This window comes from Polistes dominula, unplaced genomic scaffold, assembly GCF_049000335.1.
Source record: "Polistes dominula isolate Pdom_NZ unplaced genomic scaffold, Pdom_raw_medaka contig_31, whole genome shotgun sequence".
Classification (NCBI taxonomy): Eukaryota; Metazoa; Arthropoda; class Insecta; order Hymenoptera; family Vespidae; genus Polistes; species Polistes dominula.
Window position 1 is genome coordinate 7,156,575 of NW_028300925.1, and position 22,426 is coordinate 7,179,000.

The 22,426-nt window shown below is 30.8% G+C and overlaps 1 protein-coding gene across 1 annotated transcript in view; it reads right to left on the bottom strand.

Annotated features, from left to right (window-relative positions):
* otp (orthopedia homeobox) overlaps nucleotides 1-12,570 on the bottom strand; it is a 34,643-nt gene extending 22,073 nt beyond the window's left edge. The window contains exons 1-3 of the mRNA XM_089171175.1: nucleotides 12,078-12,570; nucleotides 6,521-6,658; nucleotides 5,378-5,559 (exon numbers count right to left, since the gene is read on the bottom strand). Coding sequence (XP_089027301.1) covers nucleotides 5,378-5,559; nucleotides 6,521-6,658; nucleotides 12,078-12,570 — 813 coding nt within the window. The remainder of the gene's footprint in view (nucleotides 1-5,377; nucleotides 5,560-6,520; nucleotides 6,659-12,077) is intronic.
* Nucleotides 12,571-22,426: the final 9,856 nt, after the last annotated feature.

Sequence of the window (22,426 nt, forward strand, 5' to 3'; positions counted from 1 at the left end):
TAAACGAAACGATCCGACGAAATTAAAATTCGTCAAATGATTGACGGTAAGAAATAACGTTTTGCACTCGTTCGTTCGTTCTAAAATCAGTTCGGACCGAATGAAAAAAAGCCATTGACCCCTGGCGATGAGGAACTGTGAGAGAACCAGAGGAAGAGGTAGGGGTAGGGGGGAATCGCTTTCGTCCACTTCGACCGTCACTTTTTTTCACCCCACTTCAACCCCTCTATACCCTCTGTTCGAATCCTCTACAAACCCCCTTCATCCTCACCCCTTCGCCCATTCCTCACCTTCTATCCAAAGCGAAACGCGTTGTCGTCCGTTCTTTTTTTTCGTTTATCGTTTGTTTTTTATTTTTTTCGGAAAAAACGATTCGTGAAAAGCGACGATGACGACGTGGTTGTTTCTACTGTTACTGTTACCGTTGCTGTTGCTATTAGTGTTGCCGGGTGGTGTTACTACTGCCGTCGTCGTTCATCGCGACGAGCGATATTTGAACGCTGCCACCACGATTTATCGTTCAAATAATATTTGTATTTTTTCTCTTTTTTTTCTCTCTCTCTCTCCTATATACACATACATAGACAAAGATCTAATTCATGTGTGCATATTTGCACGTATGAGAGAAACATAAACTCTTTTCGTTGCATAGTCAGTAAATGTGAGCAGATGTATACGTATGTACATATGATGTACATATGTATGTATGTATGTGTGTATAAGGAGAGGGGATGGATATATTTATTTTCATTTGCGTTTTCTGAATTATACAACGTTCGTTTAACGGCACGAATATATTGTTCCTTTTTTTAATAGTCCTCATTCCTAAACAACAATCTCTATCACAACCACAACTACCATTACCACTACCACCACCCCTTTCTATGAATGCTTGTTATCTCATCGAGTTACACTTAAACGTTCGCCAAGAATAATCTTCGCGATTTTTGGAAATATTTATTTCTATCTCTATTTCTACCTATATCTCTCTACTACCATTTCAAATAATAAAAGACTCGATCTAATGTAGAATCCATTATATCCATTAGTATTAATTAAACGCGTAGCGGACTCGCCGGCAAAGGTTCGTGCATTTTTCAACGATAAAGTCAACGACTTTTGATTATTTTATTCTCACCAATTCGATTTGATTCTGTGATATAGGTATAACTGAGCGGCTTATTTTCGCGTTTTTTTTTCTGAGAGAATTTTTTCCACAAATATATAAGCTCATTCAAGAATCTTTTCGATGGAAGTATAAACTTTGATAGAAAAAATCGAATCAACGAGTACTTTTATAGTTCGAGATCTTTCTCTATCTCTTTTTTTGTATACCTTTCTTTCTCTCTCTCTCTCTCTTCTCTCTTTTTATGTCAGTTAAAAGTAATCGATAATCACGTTAAAGTATATAATTAAGCACTTGGCATTAACGAAAACAGGTGTATAACAACGGCACTTCGTCGAATGATTATCGTTGTTGGTGCAAAGCAACGATCGTTTTCGTTATACGAAAATGCCGTACACGGTCCCGTGTATAATAGTTGATAATTAACGGCGATTAATGAAGTAGCAGCGATTTTCCTCTTTTCCTCGACTCCACCATCACCACCACCACCACCACCACCCGTCGCAAAACCATCGTATCATCGAGTACGTTTTAATACTGGAATCATGTGAATTATTTCTAAAACGGATTACCATTCATTTCATTCACTTTACGATACAATTGTTTATTTGGTATAACAAATTGATCGAGAATTGAAATTGGTGTTTAGATAATGATAATATAATAATCATTATTGTCGTTCTATCTATTTATGTTTGAAATATTTACGAAATTATATTAAACACCGTCCTATTTTTATATTAAGTTTATTAAAGATTTTCTTTTTAAAATATTTATCTGAAATTAATTAAGTTAAAATTTATCTATGAATTATTTGGAATAATATTTTAGTTTGTATAAAATTATTAGGTAAAATATTGCATAAAGTATAAAATTAAAAAAGTATTTGTACCTAATTCTAAATACTTTCTCTATATAATCGTTGATTAAATAATCAAACTTATTTTCACCTAACAATAATTTTAAATCGACAAAGATAAAATATCAACTAAAAAAAAAGTTAATAATTCTCTATCTTTCTTCTCTCAAAACAAAAAAACATCCCCAAAATATTAAACCCAATTAAGTTTATCACAAAAATTCGTAAAAAGAAAATAACATTGATAGTAGTAGTAGGGGCAGGGTGAAAAAGGGGGGAATAGTTTATAATTGGAAAATATTCCCAAATAAAGTATGAATGGGTCGATCTAAATTTTTTTTTTCCTAAAAAAGTCGTCATTGTCTTCGTCCTTTATCGTCTACGTAGTTGTGTAGTAGTAGTCCGCCATGGCAAGTCAAGAAATCTTTGATAGCAACGCTCGATAGCACAGCCCGGTTGCTGAAGCGCCGGCGCCTTTCTCTCGCACCCGGATTGGTGTACCTGAGGCCCTCTCCACACGAGTACCCACCGCACGGGGGTTTCCTTGGAAACGCTGAAGGTTCGCTCTGCTGATGTCTACCCTCCTCGCCCACGGAAAACCTCTTTCAATTAGGCACCCAGCCATCCGACCGTAGAAGAGACCCCGATCCATCCCTTACTTTTACTTCTTCTTCTACTTCTTCTACTACTTCTCCTTCTATTTCTTCTTCTTCTTCATTTTCTTCTCCTTCTTTTCTTTTTTTCTTCCTTTCTGTCTGTCTCTGTCTCTGTCTCCCTTTCTTTCTTTAGTGGTGCTATCAAAAAGGACATTTCCACTTTTCTTCTTGAAATCCAAATTGAAGAAAATAGATGCTGTGTTCGTAATCTTCACTTGTCACATGATAATTAGAATTTATGTATTTATAAAAGCGGTTAATCAAAGTCCAATCGTTATTCGATTTATCAGTTTTTATCTTGAGAATTTTATTACGTTTAATTTACTTTTTTTTTTTAATGTGTTATTTATAATAACTGGAAATTTTGAAGTTTTATTACATTTCTATCTGTTGAGTGATACTATTTCTTTTTTTTTTTTTTTTAGAACTGGATTTATGTGAATATTTTAAAGATTTCGTTTAATTATAAAATGATTTAGTAAATTCATAATCCGATTGATCAAAAAACTTTCCTATCAAAATTTGGCATAAACATTGGATATTAAATTCTCGATTAAAAAAAAAAAATGAATCTTATACAATGTTGATTGTTAAAATATAATAAATAAAAGAAAGAAAGAAGAAAATATGTGTTGATTAAACGGATATATTGTTTTAATTGGTACGAATGACGATTGAAGAATGTCATTGGAAAAGCGAATGTTACTAGGTAGTTTGGATGAATAATGTAATTCGAACAAAGCATAGGGAATCGTTTTCCAACGAATAAATTTGTTCCATCTCTTTTCCATTTTGATTTCACCGTTAGATAACACGATAATAGTACTCGTGAGAATAAATACGTCGATAAGAATCATCGTTCTAGGTTGTACTGTTTGATAAGAAACGAAGGAATTTGAAGTTTCAATGGATAATTGCGAGTTACTGTCTTGTTGAAATTCTTACTAGTTTAAAGTACTAGCAATAATGCAGAAATTCTATTGTATTATCTCTTATGTTAGTACATGTATATGTGTAAAAGAGAGAAAAAGAGAGAGAATAAATGCAAAGAAGAAGAAGAAGAAGAAGAAGAAGAAGTAGAAGTGAGAAAAACAGAGGGACTGTTTGATATGCGGCTCAACGCTCGGCTTGACTGACGCCTCCAACTTGCGAATGAAATTTTCATGAATTTCTATTAACTCCGTTTTTCTTCGCGTGCTCCAGAGACTTCAAAAGGGAAAAGAAAAAAGAAGAAAAAATATCTATCAAGTCAAAAAAAAAAAACTATATAAAATATCAAAGAACATATTATCGGTCTATCAGATATTACAATTTAATTTACGCGTTTACATTTAATAAATTATAGAACTTTAATCCCCCATATTTATTTTGGTTTCATTTTTCTCTAAAAAAAAATAATATAAATTTAAAGCGTGAATAACTTTTACTTTTACATACACTTTTTAATTAATAAATATTTTTTTATATATTTATGAAGAATTGAATAAAAATAAAATATATAATAAAACAAAAATAAAATACACAATATAACAAAAATAAAATACAAAATTATAAAAAATAATAACAAATACCAAATACAAATTAATATTTGTATTAATTAGAAATAATACGCGCGCGCGAATTAGAGGTATACTTCAAAAAAATATCTTAAGATATATTTTTAAATCAGTATGAAATAAAATCAAGAAAAATATAGTTCTCAATAATATAATAATAAATTGCTCAGAGTAATATTTTTCAAAGGTTGAAGTTTCTAAATATCCATTTAGAAAATTCTCATGGGAGAATAGTTCTTAAACATTTAATCGTCACAAACTCTCATGACTGTCCTCTCTCTCTCTCTCTCTCTCTCTCTCTCTCTTTCTCTTTCTCTTTCTTTTTCTCTTTCTCTTTCTCTTTCTCTTTCTCTTTCTCTTTCTCTTTCTCTTTCTCTAAAACGTTAATTGTTTTTGATCAGTATGAATAACTAAACAAGAAGAAGAAAAAAAATCTTCAATATTTTATTAGGAAAATAAGAGAGTCAAAACTTTATTTTATCCAATCGAATTCGATTTTCTTGCTTATCAAATGCTACGAGATAGAAAGATAAAGATAAAGATAGATAAATAGAAAAGAATGGAAGAAAGGAAGGAAATAAGAAAGATCGAGAAGAAGAGTCATTCGATTTTGGTGACTTTTACTCGGAAACTGAGATTGGCGGACTATGTCCGTAAAGTTTTGCGGTTGTTGTCGTCGTAGCAAAACCCACCAAAATTCAAGACCCCCGTAGCGTTTCGGGAGAGAGGGCTTAGATAGTACCTACTCCAAGTTTCACTTTAATCCGAAAAGCCACGATAGGCCGAAACAATTGATTCCAAAACTCTCTTGTGTTAGCCATGGTATCACTTTTGGCACGCTTACACGCTTACGATTAAATATTACAATTAATATTTCAATTATTTATCATTCTAATCAACTGCTACATGTTCTTCCTTTTTTTAATATTTTTTTTTTAATGAGTTTATCGAACATTTTGAAAATTTTTAATTATTCGAACCATAATTTATATTATTATATATATTATTTATGTATAACTTAAAATTTTGATCTCAAAATTATTCGAATAATTTTTTCTTCATTTGTAAACAATTATAAGATAATAATATAATAAGTAGATTGGTATAAAATAAACGAAAACAATAAAATAAAGTAAAAGCAAGTATTTTAAGGGAGTATACCTAACTCATTTCAGCTCACCTGCACGCGACTTTCAGTGAGGCCAATTCTACTGGCAATTTCTTCTCGACAAAAGATATCAGGATAATGCGTCTTCGTAAAACACTTTTCAAGTTCGTTAATCTGTCCAGGTGTAAAACGCGTCCGATGTCGCTTTTGTTTAACCGGCTTCTCGTCACCTTGTCCGATCGCTGTTGCACTTCCTGTTAAATTACAAACCCATAATTAATTAAATCAATATATCAATGTTTGAAGAGATCAAATTTATTAATATTATTTACATTTTTACTAATGAAAAAATATTTTAATATTACTAATATATTTTGTTTTTATTTAACATTTAGATTTAACTCTTTCGCGACGGTTATTGTGTCGTTGTAAGACGAATATACTAAACCAACATGTTTAATTCGCTTATCGTTATTGCAAATGTCCCTGCCAACTAATTCAGTGCTAATATTTGGTGGATATAATCTGGCACCGTTCGTGAAAGGATTAATATTGAATAAGTAAGAAAATTCGCGTTGCTTTAAATTTATAGAGATGAATGATAAACGTACCTAGATAAGACGTGAATTTTTTATCTCGTTCAACTAATATTAAATATTTTACAATAAATAATATGTATTATAAACAAACAAAAAAATAAAAGTTAAAGGTGTCAAATTTATATTCAATTTATCTTTCGTTACATTGAACTTAGAAAATATTCGTATATAAATAAAAAAAAATAAATAAATAGCATTAAAAAATAGGTTAGCGTATTTATCACGTTTTGTATCAAAAATTAGGCTTAATTTTGCAAATATTGATTTATTTTTTTTTATTTAATCGATATATTATAAATCATTGAAATTTAGAAACATCACGAGTACTATTTCGAAGCAATGATATAGAAATTTACTACTCGTTATTCTCGTATTTCTATTTCTATTAACGTAAACTCGCGTCACGATTTCTTCTTAGAAATCTTTCTAACTTGTTTCTAACGCATGTTAGTTTTTTTTTCTATCTAACTCGAAGATAGGTATTACGTCATCGTCTTGGAAACATACTCGAGATCATACGCTTCGTAGTCTAACAAAAAAAAACTTACTCTCTATGGTTTTATACTTGAATATATTCTTAACAATTTATTTTTATTTTCAATTTTTTCTCTCTCACCTGCACCAGGCATAGTCATGGTTAATTCCTGATGAAGCAGGCCACCGCCAGCAGATAGTCCGCTTCCCAAGCTCAGTCTTACTACCCCGTCCAACTTATCGTGACGTTTTAAATCTTGAGCATGAAGGTCCTTCGTTCCTGCGAACGAGAAAAAAAGGGAAAAGAACAAAATCTTCCACCGTTCGGTTTTTTTATCCTAGTATTTGTGTATTTCTGTTTCTCTTTTTTTTTCTTTCTCTTTTTCTGTCTTCCCTTCGCTCTTTGTCGTCTTCTGCTCTATGTAGTTTAAATTTGTATAGGAGCAGAAGCCGACCGAGGGGCACACGGATCACTTAGCAGGAAAGTGCGAGAATCGTCACCGGCCTCCGGCTTCTATAAGACTCGTACACCAAACCTTCACGGAGGGCCACGTACTCACACTCACACGTATAAATATATATGTAGAATATGTTCGCTCACTCGTATATGTAAAGAAAAAAAAACAGCACGCCCACGCGAGCGGAAAGCCGGTAGGAAAGTATTGGAGTAACCTACCATTGGAACGCCCATACGAAGTTAAACGAATGACCTTAACGAATGGGTGCTCTCATGATCGTTTCAACAAAAATCTTCCTTCGTTTTTTTTCTTTACTTCGCCATTGATTTCACAAGTAATTTTGTCTTCTTTTTATTTTTTTTTTACTTTGATTTTACGCGATGAATTATTGATGATTTTATTTTACTGATAATATTCATCATGGGTATAAAATAAAATTAATGTTTTATATTTAATCGAGTTTACGTTCACGTGGACGAACAATTATTGAATTTTTGTCGAACAATAACTAACAATTTTGCGTAGGATTTATTTTACAATTAAAAAAAAAGAAGAAAAGAAAACTCGTTGTAAATTACGGGAAAAACAAATCACAACTCGATTAAAACTCTTGAAATGAATTTGTTTAAAATAAATGTTGCTTCGATCGTTTCATGAAATTTTTTTAATTGTGAGAAAAATGATTATTTTTGATGTTTTTTCTTTTTTCTGTTAATAAAACAAAAACAATATAATAGGAAGGTAAAATAAAATTCGTACTTTCATTCTCGAAAAAAGAAAAAAAAACCTTGGCGACGTCAGTAAGGGATAGTGAAATTAATTTTGCAAACGCATCCGGGGAGTACTTATCTTCGTTTCTCACACAACTAAACACACATGTACACACACGTATACACATACGCATAGAGAAAACACAAGCGAAAACTAAAAAGAGTGGCGAACGTTGTTATGCGAGACGCGAACGTAAACAGCCAAAGTACTTTATCGTGTTCTCTATTTTATTGCAACGAAAGGTGATCGAATTTCTTTCTCTCAAAAGAAGAAGAAGAAGAAGAAGAAGAAGAAAAAGAAAAACTTTGGAAATGTAAGATAACGTTGTATTTAATTTAAAAAACTATAGAAATTGTTTTTATTTATTTTCTTCACCAAAGATTTTTCAAAAAAGGGTTTAAAATTTTAGTGATCATTTCTATGATTAAAAAAGAAAAAAGAAAAAGAAAAGAAAAGAAAAGAATAAACACAATACAAAGATAAAAAAAATAAAATATGAAATAATATAAAAAGGACCACCAGGTAGAGAAATAAGTTCTTCTGAATGAAAGGCAAACCTCTTCGTATTCTCGTATGAATGAACTTTACGACCGGTCCTTATTTCTCTTTTACTTTTATGAGCACTTTTATTGGAAATCCCGACGTTTATGAGTGGATCCTCAACGAACGGAAAATTCGGCAGAGGTCTCTTTGATCTTTATTGTATCGTCGATTTAATTCCAATTATTTCATTAATTACAAACGCTCACATTTTTCTCATTTATTTTATTAAAATCGGTAGATGATGATTCACTTAATTCTAAATTACAAATCGAAACTAAATTGGAATGAAAAGTTATGCGAAAGATTAATACTTAGCGATACTTAATGAGTCAAGAAAATTTTTACACAAAGATTATTTTAAAACAAATAATCTTTGATTTTGCGATTTGTATTTTACAATGAATTATTAATACGATAGAAAAATTCTTACATCGTACAATTATAGGCTTATCAATGTAATAAAACTAAAAATAATATTTGCTGTGAAACGAACACTATTAAAATTATAAGTTAAAACAATTTTAAAAAGAAATAAAATATAAACAAAATAGAGGGAGACTTTTTTTAAAAAACAGAAAAAGATAAAAATCTTAAGAATTTTCTTTTTTTTTACGATTTGTCCAAATTATATTTAGATCGTTTCCTTTTATTTCCGTTAGTTGAAAATATATTCTATTTCTCTAGAAAATCGAATATTCATCGAAAGAAAATTTGTTCAAGCTGGTAGGTTGGGAGCTTGGATAAAAAAAAATACAGATAATGGTAAGGGTATTCAGCACGTTGATCGGCGTTTTTATATTTCCCGATTGACAGGCGGCAGCTTCAAAGTGACTGAATAATAAATTCATAAATCAAATTATTCCCCGTGAATATTATGACGGACGTATTTATTCAGTTGTCACAATCGCGAATGCACTTTCATAGTGCCACCAGATACAACGTTGACGTTTAATCCATTCGAAGAAAAAAAATATTTTTTAAATCGAGAAAAACGGGAAAAAACACAGAGAGAGAAAGAGATAGAGAGAGAGAGAAAGCAAGGAAAAACCAAATTTTATCAAAAGAGTTAGAAACATCTTCTTTTACATCGAACAAAAAAATCATTCTCATAAATCAAAATCGAATTTACGACGATCACACAGCAGAGCAGAAAAAAAAACAAAAATCCGAAACGAAATTTACACCCACCTACTAGTAATACAATTGAATACAAAAGTATACGAAACAAATAAATACCAAACATGTTAATACATACACGTAAACGTAAATGATATTCATTTATAAATGAGAATATCATTATTTCATATTACATTCGATTAAATTCGATTTATCTCAAGCTACTCGAATAATTTATTACGAGTAATATCGATATTCATGAAAATATCTCAAGTATACACTCGAAAACACGATATTCGAACATCATCTCGTTTATAGGAAACATAAATAAATAAATAAATAAATAAATAAATGAATGAATGAATAAATAATCCAAGTGTCCAGTAACGAACCCTCGAGGATAAAAAGCATTCCAAGTGACAAACGAAGTATAATACGTTTTAAACAAATCTACTGATCATTTTCAGTTATCCTTGATTTTTTTGTTTTTTCTTGGTGGGTGGGAAAATAAATAAAATAATTAAATATAATAAAAGAATTTTCATGGTAATAAAAAGATAGAAGTTTCTTTTTTTTTTTTTTTATTATAGTCTCGTTCTCAAAGTCTAACACTTTCCTCGCAGTTTGCACCACCGACAACATCCTAACTCTCACTAAATCGTTCCTTAACTTCTCGCCTAATGTAATCAGTGTTGAGGTAATTAAGGTCATCAAACTCGAGAAGCGCTTTCCTTGGGCGACCACGTGTTGCGGCCACGAGGATTTCCTTCTCTCTCTCTCTCACACACACACACACACACATATATATACTCTTTTGCTCTGTTTCACCCGTTACAACCTACCCCCTTACGTAACAACCTTTTTTTTTTCTTTTATATATATATATATATATATATACCACAAAAACTTTTCCTTCTAATTTCATTACCGTTTAGTGTACCTAAACGTTCTTGTCCCGTCCCAACCGTAGACATTTGCTTCAATCGACTTGGAAATAATATAATTATTGTTAAATCTAGGTTTTTGTTTTTTTTTGAGGGGATTTCGTACTTGTAAGAATGTTTTTTCTTATATAAATTATTAGATTAGATGTTCTATAAATATTAATTTATTTTATATTAATTTATTGTTAAGATTGATAGACACTATTTTTATTATTTTGCTCAGATATTATTATATTAATTGTATGAAAATTGTATCAATAATTGAAATGAAAATTTGCTACAGACCGAACAAAAATTCAAATTGTATCTAATTCAATTGTTCGATTTGAAATATTAGATTAGATAACCAATAATACAAATTGTATTCAATATAAATAAAAAACGAAATGAAATCTTTGCGTCGGATCATTTGAAATTAGAATATATATTTTTATAATTACTTAAAAAATTGATCGTGTAGGTTGGTAATCTTATCCGACGGGTGACGATTGAAACTAAAAATGAACTACTGATTTTCGACAAAATTAAACGAGAAAGAGAAAGTAAAGATAATTTCTTCAATTCAACAAAAAATTATACTGTGACATTACCGATAATCAATATTAGTTACACTTTTGAAACGGATTGCTGTTGACTTTTCTTTTAGGTATTTATGTTGCATCACAAATCAGAGATTCGTTTATGACGTTGGTAATATCGATCCTAAGTTAGAAAAATTTATTAAACCTGACTGAACTTTTGCACAGTTTTATTCAAAGACAATGTTCCAATTGTTACTTAAATTTATACGAAAGAGCGAGCTGAAGATACAATAAACATATATACATACGTATACACATATGTATACATATACATAGAACATATATATAGAAAATATATACATATATATAGAAAATATAGTACATATATATAGAAAAATAATTCATTGTTAACTAGTTAATAATTGAATCTTTCACACATATCGTTTATTTAATTAGATTAAGTAGTTTAATCATTGTTCAACGACACTTTTATTAATAATATAAAACCAAGGAATTTTCATCACGTAAATCATGATTTTAATCAATTTTTTTTATTATCTCGTTCAGATTCAAATGATTAATGATGTGATAAAAAGTTTTTTAAACACAAATGTTTGTATCACAATTTTCACATATCAATTTGATCTTACAAATTATTTTGACTAACCTCACTGAACACAATTTTTAAGTAAACCTATTTCAAATAAATTATGATAATCTATGTTATGGTTAGTTATAAAATTTTATAAGATTCTTGTTAATTCAAAAAATTATTGATAAATAATCACAAATTGTTCTTCATAGAAATAAGAGAAAGCAAATAATTGGATCTATTCTTTTATCTAATGAATACAAAAAATAAGCAAATATCAATTATTTAGTTCATTAAAATCACCAAAAAGAAGCTAGTTTAATTTATCCAACATTGAAACCATAAAAAATTTCTTTTATCACACAGACAAAATCACAGAACAAAAACTAGCAAAATTCTTCTTTTATAGTAACCATAAAACAAATAGTTAAGATTTATTCTATTATCATACAACAAACAACCCGAATACCTAAAATATTTGGTATTAAACAAAACCCTTATCAAATTGAAGGTGTTAATTGTATTTTTTTTTATTTTTGTAAAATCATCAAATAAGAAAAAGGTATAATATAATCCTTGCTTGATAAAAACAAAAAAAGAAACAAAACGCTAGAACAAATATTTTACCGAGCAAATTAAAGTTAAACATTTCAGTCAAAATAATTCTGATTATTCCTTTTTTTTGTTGGATTAACAAGATTATCAAACACACGAGGAATTATTTAAAATAAAATTAAGAATATGGAGTACTTACCGGGAATACCGTGTACGGAACCACCGAGTGAGATATTGTTTATCATGCCGCACCCGGGGAGCGTGGCTCCAACACAGTACGCGGAACCAAAAATCCACGCGTCTATTGCGTGCACCGTGCCCTTCTTTGAGGGACTTTTAATATTATTATTATTACTATTATTATTAATATTATTAATAATATTATTATTAATATTGTTAATGTTATTATTATTAATATTATTATTTTTATTATGTTTATTATTATTATTATGATTATTATTATTATTATTATTATTATTATTATTATTATTATTATTATTATTATTATTATTATTATTATTATTAAAAAGAAACAGTTGGTCGATTGGGGATATAAGATAATCCGGTTTGTAGTAATAGTTGTTGTTATCGCGTTTCCTCGTCTTATTCCAAATAATGTTTAGTTCTTTGCTAGGCCGAGGAAAAACGGCCCGTGCCTCAGCAAGGCAAACAGCGGACTGCCTGGCTGCCATATCCAAACTCCCCCACCTCTTCGATCGTCCCTAGCACGTCCGTCCTCCACCCCTCCCCTCCGACTCCGACTGCACCATCCCCACCACCTCCTCCTCTTTCTATCTATCCGCACTGTACTATACCCCCACTCTTTCTTTGCTTCGGGGGCGTGATATTAAATCGTTCCGTATCCTTCCAACTAGTCTCAGGACCGTATCTACTACTAACTTCCTTCACGATTTTACTAGACCCTCACCCCACTCCTCTATCCTCAACGTACACACGCATATAAAATTATTTTTTTTTATCTTTTTTTTTTCTTATATCTATCTCAGCCAATTTCTTTCTCTATGATACTTCATTTTTATATATTTATTACAAAATGTTATTTAAGTTGATAATTTAGATTAGAAAATTGCAAAATAAAAAATATTGTTATCATTATAGCGAGTATATATAAAATTAATTATAAATAGTAAATTTGATCAATTAAATGTTAAAGAAAAAAAATAAATAAAAAAGAAAACAGGTAAAAATAGATAGAATAAGTTAAGGATATTTAAAGTATAGTATTTTAGTTCAAAAATCCTGTTGTATGTGAAATACAAGAAAAGCTTATAGTAAGAGAGAGAAAGAGAGAGAATAAAAAGGGATGGGTAGGTGAAGTCAGAAGAAAAAAAAGAAGTTTGAGGGGGGGGGGAAGGAAGAAAAATACACACATATAATAGTAGAAATCGAGTAGACGTTGGAGGTAGTGTAACGAGTAAAGAATTTTGGAATCGCGGGTCCTACACGTTGGTTGGCAGCCGGTCGCGCAGGCCCGTGTCCATATCCAGGGGGGTAAACTCTATTCAGGTTAGAGTTTCCTACTTGGGGTATCTTTGTTTTGCGGTAGGCGGCAACCAGGAGGGACTGTAGCTCCAATGAGCGAGTAGCCCGCCCTCTGAATGCCCCACTAGCTTTCGCTACCCGGAGATTTATTGAAATTTTATTTTTATGGCCGGCGAGCTTGGCGAACTGGCTGTGAACGAATAGAGGGTGGGAGAATGAGGAGATGATGTTAGTGGATAAGGGGCATTGAGGGGTTTGGAAATGGTTCTGAATAGACGACGAAGAAGAGGACAGAGAAATTCCTTCTTCTCTCTCTCGTTTCTCCTGCTCCTCCTCCTCCTCCTCCTCCTCTTCCTCCTCCTACTCCTACTCCTCCTACTCCTTCTTCTTCTTCTTCTTCTTCTTCTTCTTCTTCTTTTTAACCACCTCTTTCTCTCCTCTTCTTCCACCTTCCACCACAATTCTACGTTTTTTCTTTCTATCTTTCTCCTACTCTCATGTGTGTGTATGTGTGTGTGTGTGTGTTATCGCAGTACGTACGCCGTGCTGCTTTTCCACCCTCCCCAGTCGACTCGCTTTATTCGCCTACGTCCTTTTAATTCAATAGCTACCCTTTTTTATATAACGTGCCGTCCGTCGAGCAAAAACGGAAGTCGCGTTTCTAACGACGACAAAGAGAGAAAATGTGAGAGATAGGTGACGGGATAAGTGAGATGTTTTTGGTCAGTCGATACAATGTTTTTCTTTTTTTTTTTCAAGTATATGAAATTGAATTAGGATTTTTAGAATTTTTGATATTTATCAGATTTTGTGTTATACATATATACGTATATATCTTACTAATAAACAGGAATACCATTCGAAGATTTTTAGAAATTTATATTCTAAGATTTACAAATTTCAAAATGTGTTAAATAATTATTTAAATGTTTCATTATCAATTAGATTATATTTTTTTTATAATACCTTTCTTATACAAAACTACACTTTACTTAAATCATATAATTAAGACAATTTTCTTTTATAATTTACCAATAGAAAAAAAATATTTTCCCTTTTCTTCAATTGTTACAAAATACTTCAATATATTTAGATAAATACATATAAATGCATTTATTAATTGAATAATATATTTTATTTTTTATACAAAACTATATAATAAATACATAAATGCTATTTTATAAATTACCTTAAACTTAAACATTCTTTCTTGTTCTTTTTCTTTTATATCGATTGTAACAAAGTATTAAACGAATACGCGTGTGTTGATCGTAACACATATACATCATTATCAATTAAGCAACCGGTTGCTTTTCTTTTAATATTCCTCATGTGCATCGCGTTTTCCCTAATAATAACACGTGGATGGAATCACCGTTGTACTCGTACGATCGGAAACAGTACAGCGTATGCAAATATATCGCTAATCCGATTAAGTATAATTAACGTCGCTGGCATATAGTCGGGGATGTACGATCCGAGAAATTTTCGACTATCTCTCTTTCTCTCTCTCACTCATATTCTCTTTGTCTCTCTTTTACCTCTCTCTTTCTCTCATTCTCTCTCTCTCTCTCTCTCTCTCTCGTACTCTCTTTGTCAACGCGGTTACATCGAACGCGAACATCAACGACAAACGTTCGCTTCGTGGCGGTCTCGATGGTTTCCAGCTTGTATTTCCAAAAAATTCTATGGAATCTCTCGTTTAATGAAACAGATAGGTCGGTACCTACCTATAACTGGGGAATGCAACGCGGAATCGTGAACCACCGGTAGAATCCTCCGACGTGCTTCAAACCTGAATATATATTTCACTAAACGCGGCACTACCTTTTCAACTATATAGATATATATACCACATACTATAATACTAAATACTATATATATATACTTCTAACATCCTCAACTTTTGTTCTTCGAAATAGTTATAACAACACGCATATTTGTTTTAATATTATTCACTCAAAATGAATTATTATTATTATTACTATTATTATTATTATTATTATTATTATTATTATTATTATTATTATTATTATTATTATTAAATAAAAATTTGTTTATTCTTATAAACGGGTTTGAATATTATATCCTCTGTAAGAATTTGATATTATATCACCAAAAGTGTTACACGAAAAAATGTTAATATATTTTAAAATAGTATCTTTTATTTATTTTCTACGAATCGTCGCTTCTGCGATTATTCACGATTCTCTATTTTGATTCTATCATATTTATCAAATAATAGTATAAAAATTATGTTTATTCTTACGATCAGTAAAATATGTTTTTAAACGATAAAATGATATTTTTGAAAGAAATGGGGATGGTGAATTTATATTTCGTATTATTTGTCGAAAATAATGTAGGATATCTCTACTCGTATCTAACACGGGGAACATGTGTGTTTCTTTTTATGTGTGTGTGTGTGTATGTATGTGTGTTATACGTTAAATGTATATACGTGTGCTCTGGATACGATCGATTTTAAACAGACACGGGACGTACAACGCCAGCAAATTGACAATGTGTCGAATGCACGCAACCGATGCCTCCGGGCTAAAACACTATCCTCTATCTGCTGACAAGAACCGAGTTTGTTCTCTAGATCAAATTTGATACATTTTCAAAAAGATATATGGAGGACATCCTAGATGTCTTTTTGACGTGTTAGCCATCTTTTCTTTTTATCTTTTTACATAGTGGTTTCTTTTTCTGTTTATCTTTTTATTTCAAAAAATACTACACAATACATTTTTGATTAAAAGAATACACAATCAAGGATGTTTTATTTTTGCTGTTGTTGTTTTATATTGATTTATACAAAATTATTAGATTGTATATATATAAAATTCTTTTATAAAAAATATATTTGAATACGTGTAATTTATTGCAGCAATAAATTTTTAATTCTAATATACAATCGACAATGTTTTTTTCGTGATTTTTTTTGAAATTTTTTTACAAAATTATATCTACAAAAAAGAAAATAAGAATCTTTTGATATTCACAAGCAATAACAATATTATTCCCGTAAGATTTCATATTAAATCAGAAAAGTGGATTAAAAATGTTGCCATGCCAAATATATAGGTACGCGTATGTTTTTATCATGCACATACAAATTATCATATTTTATAAGCACAAATTCGATTTACATTTTGAATATTAAACGTACCAACAACAACAACAACAATAACAAAACAAAATAAAATTATGTCTTTTACACATTTTAATCATAATCCAAATAGATAGATAGATAAATATATAGTTTCTCATTAAAATCAATCTACAAATTCATATTTATAAGAGAAACAGATAGACACACGTGGATCTTCTACTTTGTCTAATAACAATCTTCTATAAAACATCATAGTCATAGTCTTTATATCATCATTAGTATGAAACATAACTTGATCATAGTTCAGCTGTATCAAAAGAAATGAAAAAATCGGAATGATCGAATAAAAATAATCATTTTCGTTTGATATATTCTCTTCTCTTCTTTTCTCTTCTTTTCTCCCACACATTTTTTTGAATAATCTGTTCTTGTGTATGTGTGTACATATGTATGTAGGTGTGCGTGATTTTTTTTTCTTTTTCAAGTTTTAATGAACGACGGTAGCACTTTTGAGCTGACGTTGTTCGAACTACGAACGTAAACGCGCATTGGTAGATAACAGGCGACACACAGGTAGACAGGAATTTCTGATATTACATACCAGAAACAGGAATGCCCACATAACAATTCCCCGGGAGTGTACGAGCTTCTCTCTCTCTCTCTCTCTCTCTCTCTCTCTCTCTCTCTCTCTATTTCTCTCATTCTATCTCTTTCTCTCTCTCTATATATATATATATCTATCTATCTCTCTCTTATATACATACACTTGGTTGCTTGGTTGTTTGCTTGCTTGCTTGCTTGCTTGCTTGCTTTGCACACTACTACCTGTCTCTCATTCGCCTTCCACCTTTTCCTCCCATCTACCATTCTCCTTTCCTCTCCTCTCCTCTTCTCTTCTCTTCTCTCCACTCTTCTCTCCTCTTCACTTCTCTTCACCCTTCACCACTCCTCTTCTATCTACCTTTGTATCTTCTCGTATCTATCCCTATCTCTCTCTCTCTCTTTCTTTCTTTTTCTCTCTTCCTCTTTCTCTCTTTCGTCTCATCCTCTTTGCTTTCACTATGCTTTGCTTCGGTTCGTTGTTCTCTCCTCCCGATCCTCGAAAATTCGGCATTACCAGGTAGGGGCATGCGAATATACTCCAGCAGTTTTCAAGTATCACAGTAATCATTTTTTTTTTCAATAATTCTTTTTTCAAACCTTCTTTATTTTATCCTCTAATCTTGTTTTTCTTTTTTTTTCTGTTTTTATTTTCTTTGTTTTTTAGGAATCACCCGATTAAAGATGTTGAAAAGTATGTTTGGTTATATTCAATAGTATTATCGTTTTATCATTTATTTTTTTTTTATAATTAATGATCAACATTTTATAAGATTTTAATTGAACTTCTTGAAATTCCTTGATCAGATCATGTTTCTTGTCTTCTTGTATCCCTTTCAGCGTTGATCTTGTAATTCGATTGTAGTACGAATTTTAAGCATCCGTCTATCTTGGCTTCTCCTCACCGCTAAATTCCATCACTCCCCTAAATCATAAACAATATATAATTATTTACTAAACTATGTGAAATATTTTGACACGTAATTTCGAATTATTTTTAATCTACTTTCTTTTTTTTTATCTCTTCTTATAAAATACAACCAAAATCATATTTTTTCATTTTCGTATTTTCCAATTATCTCTATCTTTTTTTTTATTTTTAATAAGATATGCTAAATAATTAAATTCTCATTTTTTATAATAAATAAAAAAAAAAAAAATCGTTCAAATATATTATAACTGAATTCATGGCGGAAAATAGATTTCCTTTTAAGAAAAAAAAACAGGGATCAAGTTAATTGCAAATGAAATATATCGAAGTGTAGTATCGTTTGAAGTAAGAATCGAAGATTTGGTTCGTATAAACATATTTGTAGAATAGAAATTCGATAGTTTTTCGAAAAATGAAGTCAAAGTAAACGGTGTTCGTTGAAACACGGCGTTTTAAGCGCACGGCATTTCCTCACTTATCATGAAAATGGGCCGCGTGTTGAGATAGGTCGTTCCGCAAGGATTTAGTGCCTTCGTTAAGCTGTAAGCTTCATTCAATTTTCTCCAATTTGTGGCAATTTGTGCTTACAACACCCACGTACTACACTCTCACCGATCCTCTCCCTCCCTTTCTCTCTCTCTCTTTCCCTCACGCGTGGACCGTGATACAACAGACGCGTATTTACGTTCATTCGTGTTGGTATGTTTAACGCTAACCATTCGAATAACTCGACAAACAAATAAAAAATAAACCTAAATGCAATTATCAACAATTTCGTATTTCTTTGATTTTCAAATAGATACTTTTATCTTTTCATATTTTATATAGAATTTTTTTTTATTTCGTTTTATATAATAATAAATATATAATATTTACATAAAATAAATTTATTTCTTGCTTGTGTAATAATTTCAAATGTTTGTTCACGCGTTAATAAGTTGTTTTTATTATTTGAGTTTTAATAAAATGTATATAATATCCGTTTAAATATTATGAAAAAGATTATTTCATTTTGACCAGTACCTTGGTTATTTACTATAGTTCCAAGTAGAAGTAAGACTGTTCGTTCATCCATGTAGAAAATTTTGTTACGTAAGTACGTTCTTCCGCTTTTTGATCGATTTTGAAATCGAATCGATATCGATTTCATCGGTAACGTATTTTGAAGAGAAACGCGTTCCTATTTACTCGAGAAGGAACAGTCGAGAGATGTCTTATATCAATGTATTGAAGATTATTCGTTTGATAAGTCGATCTACTGTAAAACATCGTTTTGTGCTTGCACTAAATAAGTCTTTGGATATCTTGAAAAATAATATTCAATATTACAGCAAATGTTTAATAAGGATATATATCAGTATCTTAAGATTTTATCAATTTTTGTTAATCAATCATACAATCTTTTTTTTATTTATATTCATAAAATTTATATGTGTGTTAGGTATACGCATGTGTTGGGTATCAATCAATTTAGGTGAACAAAAATTTGAAAAAAAAAGAATTTTAAACGATCAGAAAGTAACGAAACGTGTGGTGATGTTTCTGAACGTTTAAATAACGACGAAAATTCGGAGAAAAATTGCAAAAGTATTTTTACGGTGAAAATCGTAGGAAATATCTCGTTTTCGACGAGTACCCATGTAATCTAATCACGTTTTACGAAAACTGCTTCGTTGTATACGCAAATTGTAGTAGGTGGTAGCTATCTATACTACTGCTGGATCGAAGTAATACATTTATGTATGTTTTTTTTCTCTTTTCATAAATTAATATACGTTAAAATAGAAACTTGTTACAGAACCAAACTGATTATAAATAAATTCTTTCGATAATTATCATTTTATAATGATAGTGGGCGAAATATTAGGCCCACTTAGATTTCAAATGACCATGATATCTAATCATTACAATAAAGTAAAAAAGAAAGTGAAATACTTTGATATATATATTCATTTCGATTAAAGTTTGTCTCAAAAAATTGTTGTCTTTACGAAAGAAAAATATATTACCATTAACATAAGTTTATCTAAGTTTCATTAGTGTTACATAGTAGATACTAAAAATTGTAAAAGTACGAATCAAATAAATCCAAGTAACCAATCAAGTACCACCAAGTTATAATACATAGACACATACTTAGGTGTATGATTTGAAAGTTACATAGACTTTATAAAGGATTGATGTTACCGTGCGAACAATGATGAATTGAAACGAATATTCATACAAACGCACACAGATACCCATAGACGTTCAAAGAGAGAAAGAGAGAGAGAGAAATAGGAAGAAGAGAACTGGATTGAGGGTGGAGGTAGAACAGGAAGGTAGGGTTCGATACCGAAGAGTTTCTAATAAATCGGCAAACCTGTGTCAGGTTTTGCGTACGTTCTCAACGATCGAGAGTTGATCCCGGTTGCACACGATTCCGAATAGCTATACGGGTGGTTAACCTTTGTTGCAGAAGTACAGCTCTCTCTGAAGTACCATTCCGAAATTATTACATTCTAGTGGGCTGGATATTAGGTACGCGCGTATGCTTTCATTAGACGTTACCTTCGAGCGCTTCAATTTAGCAGGGTAACCACCCCTCCGGCTCGTTCACAGGTCTATAATATCCAACCGAGCACTTGCCAACTCTCTAGCGTGCTTCATTTCGACGAGTCGATCGAGTTCCTACCATATCTCACATTCCTACTACGGCCTGGCAACGAGTTACCGAACGAATGAACGAACGAACGAATGAACGAACAGGTTATACCCGATCCTAGATTTCTACGAATGTTTTCCCACTCGACACGTTCGCTTTTACTCTAATAGATCCCAATACACACGGTACGTCTCGAAATCCTTCATAATACTCTTGCTTCAAAGTACATGTTGTGTTTGCGATACGGATATATGTATATATATGTATGCACGGTTTATATTTACGATCATCCTCGTAGGGGTTTTATTTTTTTTTCTGAGAATTCTTTTCTTTTTTTTTTTTTTTTTGACGTTATACTCAACTCGTCCAATTATATATCGCGAAATATAGAAACATCGATGAGGGTTTAAAGATTTTTTTTTCTTTTTCTTTTTTCGAGTGAAGCCTATTTCGATCTTGTTTTCTTTCGTTAAAGTGGGCAAATTTTTTTCAATTAAATTTGACATGTTTTTATTTATATACATATGAGATTTCGATAATATCGAAATATTAGAAGAAAATTCAAAAACTTTCTTATTCTTTGAATTATTTATTTAATAATCATATACGAAGTAGTATCTATTTTCTTTTTTTGTGTAAAATATCTTTATAAACAGGAAACGAAAAGTAATGCGGTAGATTAATGATAAGAAGATTATTCAAATATGGGTTACTTACGGTGATATACAAACTTCCTTTCTATCGATATATTTTCGTACTTATTGAAAATTTACGTATTATCTGTAAATAATTATCTAGAGAAAAGAAAAGTCATGAAAATAGATTTAGACCAACAAAAAAAAGAAAATAATAAAATTATAGTTTCATCCTAGATGAAACATTTAAAACCCATTGTCATTGATTCATTGACAAATGAAATATCGAGAAACATTTCGTAAAATCATTTCGAAATACTATCGTGGACAAATTTTAGTCTTATTTAATTTTGTTAAAATAAATTAATGAGATTTTGATTTTGACCGGAGGTTTTTCATAAAAAATCTATGAAAGTAGAGAACTCACTCTTCTTCACGGTTAATCCTGCCCCGTAGGATTGTAGGAGAAATAGGAGGGATGGTTGGTGAAACCTTGTGTGGTTTGTGTTTTCTTCGTCTATGTATGTATGTCCAAAGTTTAATTAGTTTTTAGAATGTATTGGTAGCCTTTATGGGTTGGAAATAAAGACAGAAAGAAAGACGGAGGAAAAAGGAAGGAAAGAAGGAAGGAAGGAAGGAAGCTAGAGTGAAAAGGTAGAAAAAGGAAAGAGGAAGTTAAGTTTAGTGCAAGTTTCTAGTGGCGAGACAATTTTCCTCAAAAGTTTTTCAATTTTCTCCTCTGGCCCACGAAGAAACTTAACCTGCTTCTGAAACACACCGAGAATGAGCACCGTCGAAACTTCAAAGACTATTCTCTCTTTTTTCTTCCTTTTTTCCCTATCGTATTTGTTTATCGTCATTACAACGAATCAATAGTCTCAGTTTTCGAATTATTCTAATATATGGGAATTAAATAATTTAATCAAAAATTCTTTAATTTTTATGATAATGGAATTTTTATAAAAAATTGTTCCTGATGCATTTCGAACCCAATAGACTGTTTTCTCATTAAAAGTTAATGATATTTAATAGTTAAATGAAAGATTATTAGTTTTTAGTATTTATTATTACTATTATTTAGTACAGTATAATATAGTATATTATATAGAATTATATT